The sequence below is a fragment of the Tachypleus tridentatus genome, chromosome 7 (assembly GCF_004210375.1).
Source record: "Tachypleus tridentatus isolate NWPU-2018 chromosome 7, ASM421037v1, whole genome shotgun sequence".
NCBI classification, from domain to species: Eukaryota; Metazoa; Arthropoda; class Merostomata; order Xiphosura; family Limulidae; genus Tachypleus; species Tachypleus tridentatus.
In genome coordinates this window covers 48,918,342-48,933,933 of record NC_134831.1, presented here as the reverse complement: position 1 = coordinate 48,933,933, position 15,592 = coordinate 48,918,342, and the positions used below count along the sequence as shown (strand labels likewise).

The 15,592-nt window shown below is 32.0% G+C and overlaps 1 protein-coding gene across 1 annotated transcript; it reads right to left on the bottom strand.

Annotated features, from left to right (window-relative positions):
* Positions 1 to 818: 818 nt before the first annotated feature.
* Positions 819 to 14,802, bottom strand: LOC143255611 (homeobox protein HMX3-B-like). Its single transcript, XM_076511512.1, has 2 exons — positions 14,124 to 14,802; positions 819 to 2,683 (listed from the first exon to the last, which is right to left on the bottom strand). Exons 1-2 carry the CDS (start codon positions 14,503 to 14,505, stop codon positions 2,091 to 2,093), a joined length of 975 nt encoding a protein of 324 aa, XP_076367627.1. The 5' UTR covers positions 14,506 to 14,802; the 3' UTR covers positions 819 to 2,090.
* Between the last annotated feature and the right edge of the window lie 790 nt (positions 14,803 to 15,592).

Sequence of the window (15,592 nt, the reverse complement as noted above, 5' to 3'; positions counted from 1 at the left end):
ACAAGGATAAACTATTAGCATGTTTGGTCAAATTTAAGTAAAATTATCATTGATTAACCACTGATCTGTGATATAACATCGATTCACTAATAAGGAGATAATGATTTCAAGTATTGATTGTTTTCATCATAATAAGCTAAAATGATTTTAATGTGTTTAAATTAATTAAAGCATAAATACTATCTAAAAATAAAATATGACGCTCACTTCACGAAGAAATACTTAACTTTAAAAATTATAATTTTTGCTCTACTGTTGATTTATTAGTGTACAGTCTGGTTGGAGAACCAATTAACTAGCGTACAGTCTAGTCAGGGAGTGTGTGTGTTTTCTCATAGCAAAGCCACAGGGGGCTATATGCTGAGTTCACCAAGAGGAATCAAACCCGTGATTTTAGCGTTGTAAATTCGTAGACTTACCGCTGTACCAGCGGGAGACTAGTCAGGGAGCCAAGAAAGTCTAGTTCAGGATCCCAAATATAAAATAAAAATATTTTTCTGTTTATGTTCTTTTGAATGATGCAGAAAAAAAAAGAAAAATTCAGATTGACGTACTCCTTAAGTTAGTTAATTAAATGGTCCACTTTGTAATAAAATAACGTCGTGCTCTATTCATAGCACCAAAGCTCAATATTTTGGTTGTCATACTATTCGTGTTAAAGCCGGAAATTTAGCATTTCACCTAAGCGAACTGTTAATTTTATTTACACTGATCGTGATTGAAACACAGTGAACACCAGTCATTGAGCTGCTACTTAATAAATGCAATGTTTATTTATTCAACCAATGCATAAATTCCAAACGTTTCAAAATTCTTAAACTATCGCAAACAGTAGCAGAATGTTATAAATAAGAAAATAACTTACACTGATATGCTAAACTTGATAACTTACTACATGTTACGGCCTGGTTTTCAGAATTTAAAATATCTAAACAGCTTTGTTAATTTAATATATTTATTAAGCTTGATTTTGATTACTTAAAATGATTAGCAGATCTGATTTGGATAACTTCACGCGTTTAATCGTCCTGGTTTTGATAACTCAATTTGTTTGAATTACCTGACTACCAATAATAAACAAATTATTGTGTAGTTAAATAATATGTTTAACTGGATTAATAACGTAATTTGTTCAAGTAATTTTACTTTGCTAACATAATTTGCTTAACCAAACTTACTTTGACAACATACTTATATTATGCATTTAGTTAACAAATACTTGTTGTTTTGTTTTATTCACAGTTTGAAACAGTATATTATTCTATATACTTATTTCAATAAAATACTTATATTATCTTCTAAAACACACGTTTGCTATAATTCTCTAAGAAAATTAATCTGTAGTAATAAATTACGCCCAGCGAGAAGAGTAACCAAATGAAGTATACCATTTTTATTCTTTGTTTGTGATAAATAAATCTACTTATTTTTAAAAGTCAATGTTTTCATAGGCTACTATCTGAAGAACTGGTTAGTGAAATACGTTCCATATAATAAGCAGAGAGAAATGACTAGATTAAAACATTTGTTTGAGAATAAATTTATATAATCATACTTTGATCCACTGAGTACCATAAGTTATTTATTTTATTTGACTAGTACATGATAGAATCCTATATTCTAAGAACAACTAATTACATGGGCCTTTTTGTTGATTTATTTTTATACTGATTTATTGATACAGCTAGGCCTAGTTTAAACAGCTTTCACACAAACAACATCTTAGCACTGTTAGTAAGGAAACAAAGCCTCACGGTGCGAAAAAACATTTTGACAACAAAACCGTCAGGTTTCAAAAGTTTTATACAAACATCTGTGGCAATATAATGGAATATTCCTCTATATTTTGATAGCACATAAGATAGTTGTTACATCCACGGACATACTTAAAGAACTAGCGATATAGTTATGAAATATTGTCATAATTTGTTTTCTTTTTCTGAAATGTCATCGTAAATCAAAATATTTCATTTCTGACTTACTTCCCGCTAGTCTTTCGGTTGATTTTCAATCCCATCATTGTCTTTCACCTGATTCTTTGATGTAATTAGTGCCTTTAGAGAAATTTATATGAAATTGTAATTTATAACTCACACCAAAGATGACAGAGGGCGCATAACATGTTGACTGTGGTTGTAAGAAGGGTGGTAATACAAAGAAGTGCAGGTGGCCAGGCTTACTGGTGGGCCAGGTGGTAAGGTGGTTGTGTCGGGAGAATGAGAACCATTGACGGACGTGCCGCTATCGTGATATAGGATCGGCACGCGGACAACTCTCTGGGCAGCCGCAGCGGCTCGCGCCATGTTAGCGGCTTCAAGCTCGGCAGCCAGCTGCCGCTTCCACTTATTCCTCCGGTTCTGGAACCATATCTTCACCTGGGTCTCAGTGAGATGAAGGCAAGCTGCCAATCCTGCCCGTTCAGAGCTGGAAAGATATCTCTTCATATCGAAGGTCGACTCTAGCTGGAACACCTGGCTTCGCGTGAACACCGTCCTTGTCTTTTTCTTTCTCCGATTTTTCTTGTTCTTGTCGTCTCGTGATCCGGTGCTAATGATCATCTCTTCATCCTCCTCCCGACTATCAGCAGGTACTGTTCGTGATTGGACAGGTGCCATCTCAGGAACTGATGACTCGGCAGGAGGATCTATTACAGTTGGAGAAGTATTCAACGAACGGCTTCTCCCTGTACGAAAAAGATGTATTTGTTGAATTAAAAATTAGCTAGGTTGTTTTCAATTAACAAAGGTTTATGCTCTACTGTTATAAAACACATCAGTTACTAATACAACCAATGTTTTTTGAAATGATGACGATTTAGATGTCTTATCCATTAGAGGTCGAAGAGTTTAACTAATGTTACAATAAGAATCTAAAAAAAGTAAAAATTAAAAAAGGAAAGATCATACTGACATTGATTTATGTATAAAGTATCAGGACTTGATCCTTTAAAACTATGTATATCATGATTAAACTGATTCCATTAATGTAAGTGATAAAACTACTGATAAGATAATTAAATGTTTAGGCAGAATACATATTTATCTTTCGCAAATATTTCATTTCCAGTGTTTTGTAATATGAATAACACTTGTACGAATATATTTAAATTTGAAAGTTTAATCAAAAACATAGGGAAATTATATTACAAGTTAGCTTAAATATTTTAAGATATCTTTTGTTTACGTTGAAGACAGATACGTGTGTGTGTATGCGTGCGCGTCTATGAAAAAATCATTGTTTGTAAGTATTTATACACTGTATATTTAGAAAATGTGTTCTGTTTACAAGAATTTAACTACATTATTTTAAACTACTTTTCCTTAACAATAAAACTTTATTCTTACCTCGAAACAAATTAACTTTATTTTTTCATGTCTTTCCTGTAATTAGACGAAAATTCGTAACTTGTTCCATGTAAATTATTTACTTCAAAGTTATTTTCCACTCAAATGTGCTTATCAGAGAAAACGTTTTGGGAATCGAAAGTAGTATATATCAGTGTCAAATCATATCACACTTTCATATTGTATATCTGCCCTAAAGTACCAAACGTTCACAAATCGTAGGCTTGACTTTAGGTTAGGGTAATCTGATGTACTTGTTGCTATTGTTAACACCTCGGTAAAGTACCCTTGCCGACAGGAGTTTTTGAGATAAAATATTCGAAACCGTAATATACCTGCTTAACATTGCCAAACATTATACGCCAGTATTTAGTGGCTACATAATGTATTTAGTAATTCTAATACTCTACGTGTAATATTAGGTTGTTTATCATGTACTTTTTGCTTCTTTTTTATATAGCGCCATCGTCTTTACATTAATTAAAAAATAATTTTGAAGCCTAATCAGTATGTTACAGTTAACTTCAACACGTCCGGGCATTGTTTATGATTATCGTAGATTCGTGCAGCATAATTTCAATTGTAAAAGGCTCCATCGTAGAGCTTTCATGTCCAAAGTACTACACTCTACGTAAACGATGGTTTCGCAGTGTATTTTTCAAAATTCCATACGCACAAAAATCCACAAGCGTGTGTTTCCGTATGGTACAGCGTGAACACCTGTTTCAGTCTCCAGCTGCTCCAGATTAGCAAGAGTTGAATATGTCGCGAAAGCACCCAGTATAAACGTGTTCTTTTCCAGACGGAGTTCCTTCTTTATTATGTGTCGTACACTGACATTTATGTTCATGGGCTCTCATCTGTGTGTGTTTTCTTATAGTAAAGCCACATCGGGCTACACCGAGGAGAATCAAATCCCTGATTTTAGCGTTGTAAATCCGTAGACTTACCGCTGTACCAGCGGGGAACTCTCATCTGCTAGAACATCACAAACTGTTTTTCAAGATATGGTACGAATTGCAGATTTTTTTAGGTGATCCTGGTGTCCTAAACTGGTCTGAATTCCTTTGATTTTCAATTCAAATAAATACAAAAAATTCTAAATTCGCACACCTTTGTGACCTGAGCTTATGAATATTTTGCATCGGAGAGAACCGTAATCTACCTTTTCGAAAATATATCGAGTTTCGATGGTATCACACCACCAACATGACACTCAAGTGTCGATGGTATCACACTCCCTACAGCAAGTCAAGTAATACTGAAAGGTATTTATGAATCATACATTTCCTCTGCAACTTTACATCGGCTATGGCTGTCACGCGACTTGCTGACATGCAAATTAAAGATCATATTCAGTATAACGAAAGCTATCCCCTACTCTCATTGCACAAAAGAGACAAACCTCATTAGCTAAATTTATCTCACACAAGTAACTACGTGTACAAGGTAATTCAAAATTTACCTCAGAGTATAATTTGAAAAAAATCTACTATAATTGGTACATACAAGTTTCTATGAAGTAATTTAGCTTTCATTAGGTTGATACGATGACTTAAAAATATAATGAAAAATAAACACAACAATATTTTAGTTTATTTGTAATGTGAATTATGTTTTTAAGGAGAAAAACCTTATCTGTATCATATAATACGTTTTTTCAGGTAATTTTAAAATATCTTTATATGGATAAGACCAACGACTCTGATGTTGTTTTGAATTAAGCACAAAGCTACACCTTGGAATATCTGTGCTCTGCCCAACACTGGTATAGAAACCCGGATTTTAGCGTCGTAAGTCCGCAGACGTACCGCTGAGCCATTGTGGGACCCAACGACTTTGAAGGACATCTTATTTTACTTTAAATCAAGCATCTCAAAGCTAATGCATTTTGGTTATAGATGAAAAAGCTGTTAATGTTAGATAACTTACTTAGAATGTGTTACTTTGAGAGTAGCTACTTTTAATGTCAGATAACTTACCTAGAATGTGTTACATTGAGAGTAGCTACTGTTAATGTTAGATAACTTACTTAGAATGTGTTACTTTGAGAGTAGCTACTGTTAATGTTAGATAGCTTACTTAGAATGTAAGTTTATTTGAAAGTAGCTGCTGCTAATGTTCGATAACTTACTTAGAATGTGTTACTTTGAGAGTAGCTACTGTTAATGTTAGATAACTTACTTAAAATGTAAGTTTATTTGAAAGTAGCTGCTGTTAATGTTAGATAACTTACTTAGAATGTAAGTTTATTTGAAAGTAGCTACTGTTAATGTTAGATAACTTACTTAGAATGTGTTACATTGAAAGTAGCTGCTGCTAATGTTCGATAACTTACTTAGAATGTAAGTTTATTTGAAAGTAGCTACTGTTAATGTTAGATAACTTACTTAGAATGTGTTACATTGAAAGTAGCTGCTGCTAATGTTCGATAACTTACTTAGAATGTGTTACTTTGAGAGTAGCTACTGTTAATGTTAGATAACTTACTTAGAATGTGTTACTTTGAGAGTAGCTACTGTTAATGTTCGATAACTTACTTAGAATGTGTTACTTTGAGAGTAGCTACTGTTAATGTTAGATAACTTACTTAGAATGTAAGTTTATTTGAAAGTAGCTGCTGTTAATGTTAGATAACTTACTTAGAATGTAAGTTTATTTGAAAGTAGCTACTGTTAATGTTAGATAACTTACTTAGAATGTAAGTTTATTTGAAAGTAGCCACTGTTAATGTTAGATAACTTACTTAGAATGTAAGTTTATTTGAAAGTAGCCACTGTTAATGTTAGATAACTTACTTAGAATGTAAGTTTATTTGAAAGTAGCTGCTGTTAATGTTAGATAACTTACTTAGAATGTAAGTTTATTTGAAAGTAGCTACTGTTAATGTTAGATAACTTACTTAGAATGTAAGTTTATTTGAAAGTAGCTGCTGTTAATGTTAGATAACTTACTTAGAATGTAAGTTTATTTGAAAGTAGCTACTAATCAAATTGTCAAACAAGAATTTACGCGATATTGCCTATGAAATTATGATTTTATGAACATTATGTTATTCATATGTCAAAATAAACACTATGCTATTAACTTAAAACCATACGGTACACAGTATAAAACATAAAAAGAACGCAATAAAACAGAATTGCAGCAAGCAGAGGGATAACATAGAAATTCAGAACATTAAATAAAACAACTTGAAGTACCTGGTAAAGTGGCAGTAACATTTATGTCAGTTATTTGACTACAATAAATTACAACAGGTAAAAATCATATTTACGTTCATTACGTAATTTACAAGAATACTTTTATGACTTTAAGAACAAAGCAAAGCAAATACACAGAAAACTTTAAGAGATCTGTTCTTTAAAATAAACTAGATGATCTTTATGGAGTTTATTTACTTCTGAATAAGCTGATCTTTCCTTAAACGGTATTCCAGTGTAAAGTAAAAGAAAAAGCTGAATAGATCATACTTTTAAAAACGTTTGTTAGTAACTTATAAACATAGTACAAGCTTATCCTTATAGGAAAGTAAGTAGGTTAAAGAACAAATTGGAATCAAATTAGTTTGGTTTGGTTTATTTTGAATTTCGCACAAAGTTACACGAGAGCTATCTATGCTAGCCGTCCCTAATTTAGCAGTGTAAGACTAGAGGGAAAGTAGCTAGTCATCGCCACACACCGCCAACTCTTGGGTTACTCTTTTACCAAAAAATTCTGGGATTGACCGTAACATTATAACGCCCCCACGGCTGAAAGAGCAAGCATGTTTGGTGGGACAGGATTCGAACCCGCAACCCTTGAATTACGAGTCGAGTGTCTTAACCATCTGGCCATGCCGGGCCGAATCAAATTAGAAAAGACCTGTAAAACAGAGAGAGAGAGAGAAGAGGTCGTTTTTGAATCCCTGTAGTATGTAAACCATTTGTTTCACGCAAGAGCGTTAGTAGGGTAAACCTGAAAACACAGATGGAAACATATTTTGATGACATTTAAGAGCATATATAAAATGCACGACTTTGTTTGAGGCAGGGGGTTTTAACTGCATGAGGATTGAATTACAGAAAGGTTTAACTAATTCCCAATAGTTAAAAATACAAGAGAGTTTTATTCACAATCGCAAGTTTTGTGTGTGATATAAGTATAGAAGCTAGCTTAAGATATTCACCTAATCACCTAATAATCACGCTTAATCGCTTAATAATTCCGTATATTTTACATTAAAAACAAAGTTCATTTAATAACTGTAATAACCACACCACTTAAGGGCGTTGTAGCTACCAATACTGTTGTTGTATATGCTTTTGAATGCTAATAGTGTTTCAAGTTATTTCTATGGCATAATTAATAGTTTAAATAAGAAGTAAAAATTTTACCTGAAGTAGAAGCATCATTCTTAACATTACTAATACATTACATATAAAATTATTTAAAATTAGTGGAATTGCATTTCAGGTATCGCCCGAGAATCAAGTTTCAATTCTACGTTTATTTTACAAACCGCGACGAATACAGATTCCATTTCTTGTTTTGTGTTTAACAAAATTGTGGTGGATTAATTTTAAACAATGCTAAAAGTTAGGTTACTAGTCAGCATGACCAGACTATGAATCCAGGTGCTCGTGGTTTCTGATCCAATCACTCTCCATACTTTGGGACTGTGTTTATGCTATAAAAGTGACGGCTACAACAAATTACTCTATAATCCAAATTTTGGGATAGCTATGTGAAGACAATCCTTGAATAACTTTACACGAAATTCCAAAACAAATAAATTTTAAATATTTTTCTGTTCGGAAAATCTTTCAATCAATTTCAGTGGAAGTCATTTTAATAATCTAAATGTTTATGTAAACTGAATTTGAATGAATCTTTTTTATACAACAGCTAGCAAAACAATAGCAATAAATTACCATAACTGTTGAAAAGACGAAGAAGTGAAAACGAATCAGAACAAAAAGTGGCTTCTTCAGAAATATTTTATAAAAAAAATGTGATATTTCAACAGAAAGCTCTAAATAAAACCATGTTTCAGATCTGTCACCTTTCACTTAAACTGTTTTACCGTGTGATTTTTTTTAATTTAGCAATTTACAATTGTCTTAAATTTACGAAATTATTCTTTGCTAATTCAAGACATATTTGGAACTTAATTTAAACTTAAACTAAATCAATCATTAAGTTTGTCAATGTATATGTGTTTTTCGAAACATAAAACAAAGTAATCGTAGACTAATAATTTTCAAGGTGTTTTTGCTATGTTCATCACAAAAGTATTAATTGCCATTACAACGTTCGTGTAATGTCAAATATAAGAATGTTAATTACGAATATGAAACAAATCTTTTTACTTTAGACTCGTTTCAGGAAAGTGCACAATACACTGGTGTTATGATACTTATGTGAAACTTATTATGTTTCTTGTGAAACTTATGTTTCATAATAAAATACATAACAGTTTAGAATTTACAATCATGGTTTTCTCATGATATCGTAAGCGAATAAATCAAGATACTTGTTATTTTTTCATCACAAGTAAACGAAACTTTTGACATTCGGTTCTTATTGGCTTTATAATTCAGCGGAAAATGTGAGATTGTAACTATAAGTAGCTGATTGACGTATTAGGTGTTGTGTGGTATTGCAGTGTTCACAGAGTGAATGACACATATCAAATCGCAAGAACATTTTTTTTTTACAAAAACCTATAAACGTGTTTTTCAGTTCAGACTATTGTTCAAACCACTGGTTTATTATGTTAACTTAGTAAAATAGTGCATTATCACGAACAGAACAAATCACCCTATGGCAGCACGAACATGTCAAGTAAACAAAAACCCGTTATACAATACCTAAAGAAAATCAATGCAGTTTTTCTTAACTACATCTTTCTAGCAGATTTGTAAATAATATAAATTTCTAACGTATACTGCAATGACATATATATTAAACCTATTTTATTTTATTAAAAAAATGATTTGATGTTAGAAAAGAGTGTTGACCTGTATTAAGTTTAATACAAAAGTAGTAGAAATGTAAAAAAAGCCAAGATAATAAAAAACATAACATAAAAAACATAAAAAGTAACACGTTTGGAAATCTTTGTAAAAGAATTGGTTTGTATAAAATAGCATTGAAAAAACAAGAGACATGATTATTCTAAAAATAATTCCTTGAAAATTTTATTTGTTCTCAAATTAAAACATTAATATTTTCATTTGAGTAAATGGATAAAATTAGGCATTTACAGGCACAAATAAAGACAATTTAATATTAATAATAACATTTTAAGAAAATGCTCTTCTCAACATATCTTATAAACACAAATAACTATTAGTTATCTCTTCATGTTTGTGTCATTTCGGAATGTGTTTGTAGTCATTTCTTTTTTAAAACATTTGTAAGTCCATCACTAGGCATGTATTTTATGTTTTTGTTTTCTTAAAATACATGTGTATATAAATATTGCTGTTGATAACTTTAAGATATAAATTATGAGAAAAGTAGTGTATTTCTATACAATGTAACTTAATGCTTTTTGTGCATTGTAAAATATTTACTTTCTGATTTACGCTGTAGTAGGTTTTCAAAATAAGGAAATGTTTTACCACGAACAAAAATATTACTTTATAGATTTTACAATTTAAATTGTGTTTTCTTGTTTGTTTAAATTGTTTAAAAAGCTGAAAAAATCACTGTTAACATCGTATCAACAAGCACAAAAACCAATATTTTAAAAGCTGAATTGGTATGAAATGCTTGTTAAAACTAGTTCTTTCCCATGCTTATGCATTTTAAAATATATATAAGCTACACAGGTGGTCATATTGTATATATATTAGTGTCTCATTTGTCATTCACAGATTCATATTCAGGCCAATTTATCTCTCATGCTCAGCAGAAGTATTTTAAAATTTAAACAGTGAAAAATGACCTGATAGTGCCATCCTGAAAATACATATAGCCAATTGAAAAGAAATAGATTCTGGTCATTTTACTCACATTCTGACGAAATTAACATGCACAGTTCCATGAGTAATTGATCATGTATTTCCAGTTAACATCTGCAATTGATATTGTACTTTCAGTTAGCTTATGTAATTGATCGTTTCTTACACTTTACTTCCTTCGGCAAAAGACAAAACTTGGGATAATTAAGGAAAGCTGTATGGATATCCGCTTTGAAAAAGTGTTTTATTTATGTTTACTCCATCTAAAACACCCTGTCTTATACTTCTGTACCAATTTTGTTCAGATGCAAGCATAGTATCTCTGTAAATAGTTTTGAGTATTAGGTATTAAATAGCGGAGATAGCCCTCGTGTAGCTTTGAGCGAAAATTCAAATCAAACAAACAAACAGGTATTATATATTGGTCTACAGAGAGACCGAGAAGGGTTCAGGTATTTAGTGTAAAATATTAGGTCACGAGGGCCAGAAACATATTTCGGTGAGAAAATTGCAGGTATTTAAAGTTAGATATTGCATCATTAGGGGCAAGAACAGGTGTTTTTGATAGAATATTTCATGAATTTAGTGTAAAATATTATTTTACGAAAATACAAGAACGGCATATCTTGGAGAGCGGGTTTTAGATACTATACGTAAAATATGAATTCATGCATGACATGTAACTGCATTCACTGAAAGATGCAGTTGTTGAGCGTATATGCTTCACTTAAAACATATCTTTGTTTGAACATTTATACTTAATCAACGAGAACGTGAATTTTGAAATTATATGTGTAAGGTTTTGGCTAAAATGTTTGCCTAGTGTTCTATATTGATGTTATTGTCTACATGCATGAGTAGTAACAGAGAACGTAGCGTTAATTTAGGCAAACATGTACGAGTTGTTATTCTGGTATGTATAAGCTGTTTTGAGTATTTGTTCGTCAAAACACACACATACCCACCTGTTTTATGAAAGCATATGCTTTGGTATGATATTTTTCGAAACAGATCAACACTTTGCTCAGATAAATTACTTTTACTGGTTTAGAGTCATGCCTTATCACCTGGCAGAAGTCATAGAGCAACAAATTGTTCGACTGCCCAAAAACGGCATGAAGCAAACGGGCATTGCCAGAATAGTAGACTTCCCCCATCGAACTACTGGAACCTCTGTTCGAGGTAAGTTTACTGGTAGTCGTCGATAAACTACCGCCCGAGATGACCATATTTTGACCCGGTTAATACGTCAAGGTCGAAAGAATTTTTGCAGTACCTTACAATAGGAAGGTAATGAAGACGTTCATTTTAGGGTTTCCAGAAAAACAGTAAATGGGAGACCGAGGATTCTTGTTCGTCTCTTGCTTGGAGAACAGATGAGGAAAGATTGTCTTTCCCACAGGGAACACACATAAGGTGGTGCAGTATATGTTTGGGTCATTATTTATCATGGTGGAAAAACTACTCTTCATACCCTCCAGGGAAATGTCAATGTTGCCTCCTAGAGGCGTCGCTTGGAGTCGATATTTCTTCCATATAGTAGGGCAAGATTTGGTGATATTTGTGTTCCAGGATGATAATGCTACTCCTTATAGTGTGAGTATTCTACAGGATTATCTCGACCAGGAGGACTTTACAAGACTGACGTGATCAGCAAATTCTACGGATTTAATCCCGTTAAGAACTGTGGATTTAGAGAACTGAGCCGCAAAATTGCTAACCACGTCCATAAACTAGTTGCTGTAGCTGAATTTCAGTGCTCTCTAGCAATAAGCTGGGATGAAGTGATGGTGAATTACAACAATAACCTCATCAATAGCATGTCACGTCGCCTTGAGGAGGTTTTTAAAGTGCGAATAGGATCAACCAAGTTCTGCATGTTTAATACGAACTGATATGTGGTTACAGGCACTCTATTATAATTTGATGTTATATTTGTTATTATATATGTTTTGGCACGATTTTGTTGCGATAGATGAAATGCTGAATTACACATCTGATAAAATTATAATAAATTGTTCATGATGTGCACAGAACCTGTCTCATTATATACATTACATGTGTAGATGTTTAATATAAAACATATTTTTTTTAATTTGACAACTCTAAGTTTATTTGTAATCCATCTTATTATTAATGATCTTATTTGCTACAAAATATACAAACATTTTGGTCAAGACTGTATTTACTTAATAAGCTCACTCAAAATATAACCGAAGGAAATAAGCATAATGAACAGTATCATTTAGCAGGAAATAACGTAACCACGTTATATTTGAAAGATATACTTAGTTAACTTTAATAAATGGTATATGATCGTACTGGTATGCACTATAATAATATTTCACGTTAATATTATTAACACTCTATTAGGGTACGTGTCGCTACTTTACGTGATATATATACATATAATACAAGTCTGAGTTTTGATAATTTCTTAGAATTGCAAATGCACGTAAGAAAAATAAGTAGCAAGAGAAAATACAATAAAATTCATTCTGTTCCAATAATAAACACCTTGCTTACGTTGGTTCCAGCACAAACTATCAGATTCTTCAGTAATTCAACATAGCTTGAACTAATAGTAAATTTTTCGCCTATTGAACCTTGAGTAATTTTTTATATCAGATTTGGATTATGTCGAATTCTATAGTAGCTATTATGAAATATAATTCATATTAAACGCCATTGATCTGAAAAGTATTGAACCATTTGAGGTTAGAAAGTATGGTGAACGGCAATGAAATTATTATGAATAATGTTTATTTTATTTCATGCTTAAATGCCTAGAATATATTTCAAGTAAAATGTCTTTTTAACACTGCAAGTATTTATTTTTAAGTTTCCATATTTAACTAAGCAAATATTTTTAACTTCTTTAAGTGTTACATATATGAATTAAAATTATTCTATTGATCTTGAAGATGACGTATTTTAAGACATAACGGAACACTTTTCTCAGTAGTAGTAGTGACTCTTTTGTTTAAGTTTCTTGATAGTTTTCTCGAAACAACTGTAAATTAGTTCCACTAAGCCTTCAACCTTCAGTTGGATGGGTAATTGAGAGAATATTTAAGTAGGAGCGCAAACAACGCTCTCTATATTTCATTTAATTTTCTATTTTTAAATAATTATTAGATAGAAATATCATATCAGATATCATATAACTAGAATCATTACAATCAAAGTTACGTTTAGTTATTTTGCCTGTTGGTTTCTTATGAGGACTTCCTTTTTTATATATACCTGACGTGTTTATCGTAAATATTTCGTTTCGCACGCAGCATGTTCCCAAGCAGATTGACAACTAATGGTATTTTTTATTTACTCTTTACGTTTAAATTTATTAAATTAAAGGTCCCATATTATTACAATTATCATTATATTAAAATGTATTTTTATATAGGGTGTTTCCACGTTTCAAGAGTGGAAGAAAGTTCCATTAAGAAAACTATATATTTTAAGTTTCATGCTAACCTAACTTACTAAGTTAAAATTGACAAATAATGAAATTATTTATTCCTCAAAGTAACAAATAGCTCTTTGTTAGTACAATAATCACGAATGAAACTTTTCCAGTCCTCATGCTAAGTTTTATAAATTTCTATGTTAATCAATAATTATATATTTAACACTTGACGTAGATTTATTTTTGTCACATTTGATGTTAGATAGTTTGGTTAACAAGCACGTTCCCCATTCGAACGAATATAGATTACATATGTGTGTTATTTTATATTATGTATGTTTGTCTAGCGTAAAGGATTCGTAAAACAATGTTTTTTTTACAAGTTAGTGACTTTACAACAACACGTTACCAATAACTTACCCGTTTCACCGTAGTTTTCCCTTGACACTAAGGTGACGTATTTAGAATTCACTTGCGACCATGGATACCACGGGATGCTGGTTTTCTGGGGCACATGACCAGATTGTAGGGGTAATAACATCGGTGGTCGGATGATGGCGTGAAGGTGAGGGTCAAAGAATAATTGAGTCATGGAGCTGTCAGAAATATTATCATGTTTAGGAAGGTAAGGGATCACTCGTTTTTTAGGTTCAGTTCGATTCAGTATGCTACTTATAGAAAAAGAATTTTTTGAAATAGGTAGGGCAGATTTGGGAGGATCAACAGCTTTCATTATTCTACGCTTATCGTTTGGTTCTGGATCTAGGGCTGAGATTTTTCGATTATTTTCTTCTTGATCCATATCCGTCCACACGTTGCTACTAATTCTAGTACTTAATTTTGCTATACGAATTAATTTCTTGTAAGATTAAAAAAATTGTAGTGTCTAATCATAACTGTGTACTATCATATAATCTAAATGATAAATCACTGACAAAAAATAAAAATCGAATGTCTGGTTAAGACGTCAGGGGTTGGGTGAATAATAAAAAAACGGAGTGAAATAAGCTACATGGACATTAAAGTCCAGTCTTGATTTCACTGTAGACCTTATATGGCGTCAATATTTGATACGATAGACACCGTTTCACAAAGTTGCCCGGTTTGGTTTACGCTTAAACCAGCTCGTGATTAAGTTACTGAGTGCAGTTGATGGTTAGCTGGTTTGGCTCCTGACAGAAGCTCAACTCGCGTGCTGTGGCGCACTCGATTGGCTACTTACAATGACTTGCTGAACGGTCTGAATGGTGCTGAAGGATCAAACCACGCCTCTCATATTACAAGTCAAGGGACGAGGAATAGCTCTACTGCCGGGCGGTTAGGGTTGAGTGGATCATAGTAATCCGTTGTTTGTGTGTACTCAATAGTAATTACTTTAGCTTGATTTCTCTTTGAATGAGAGGAAGAGCTTGGGTGTCTATCAGTGGTATACCTAACCTTTCGTAAGTGGAACTTTTTTCATATTTAAATTGTGTGCAGTTTTTTTTAGTGCATTGAAAGCCCTCTAGTCTGAACTTTTAATGGTCACTGCATAGAATTTACGTTTTAGATATTTAAATTTTATATTAATTAAAATTTGACAAATATTATTCTATATTATTTTGAAATGTTGGTAGACAAATTAAAAACAAAACCCAACACCATAAAATTTATGAAAGCATCAATCGCCAAAGTAATCAAGAACGTGTGTAGTATCTATGTGTTAGGGGATTGTTACACATTAACATTAATTATAATGTTTTTTCTCTGTGTTAATTATTAGGAATTCACACAAGTTTTTTGGTAAATTACTTTATAAAGTTTACCTTTGCTTAATCACGTTTGTAGATTACTATTGTTATAGATTGTTCTGTGATACTTTTTTTTTAATTAAAGTATGCTAGCCTTGG

Excerpts from the sequence above, each read along its gene's own strand:
- LOC143255611 (XM_076511512.1), bottom strand. The coding sequence starts at position 14,505 with ATGGATCAAGAAGAAAATAATCGAAAAATCTCAGCCCTAGATCCAGAA. Across the intron at positions 2,684-14,123 it reads GGAAAACTACGGTGAAACGG|GGAGAAGCCGTTCGTTGAAT; the intron begins GTAAGTTATTGG and ends TTTTTCGTACAG.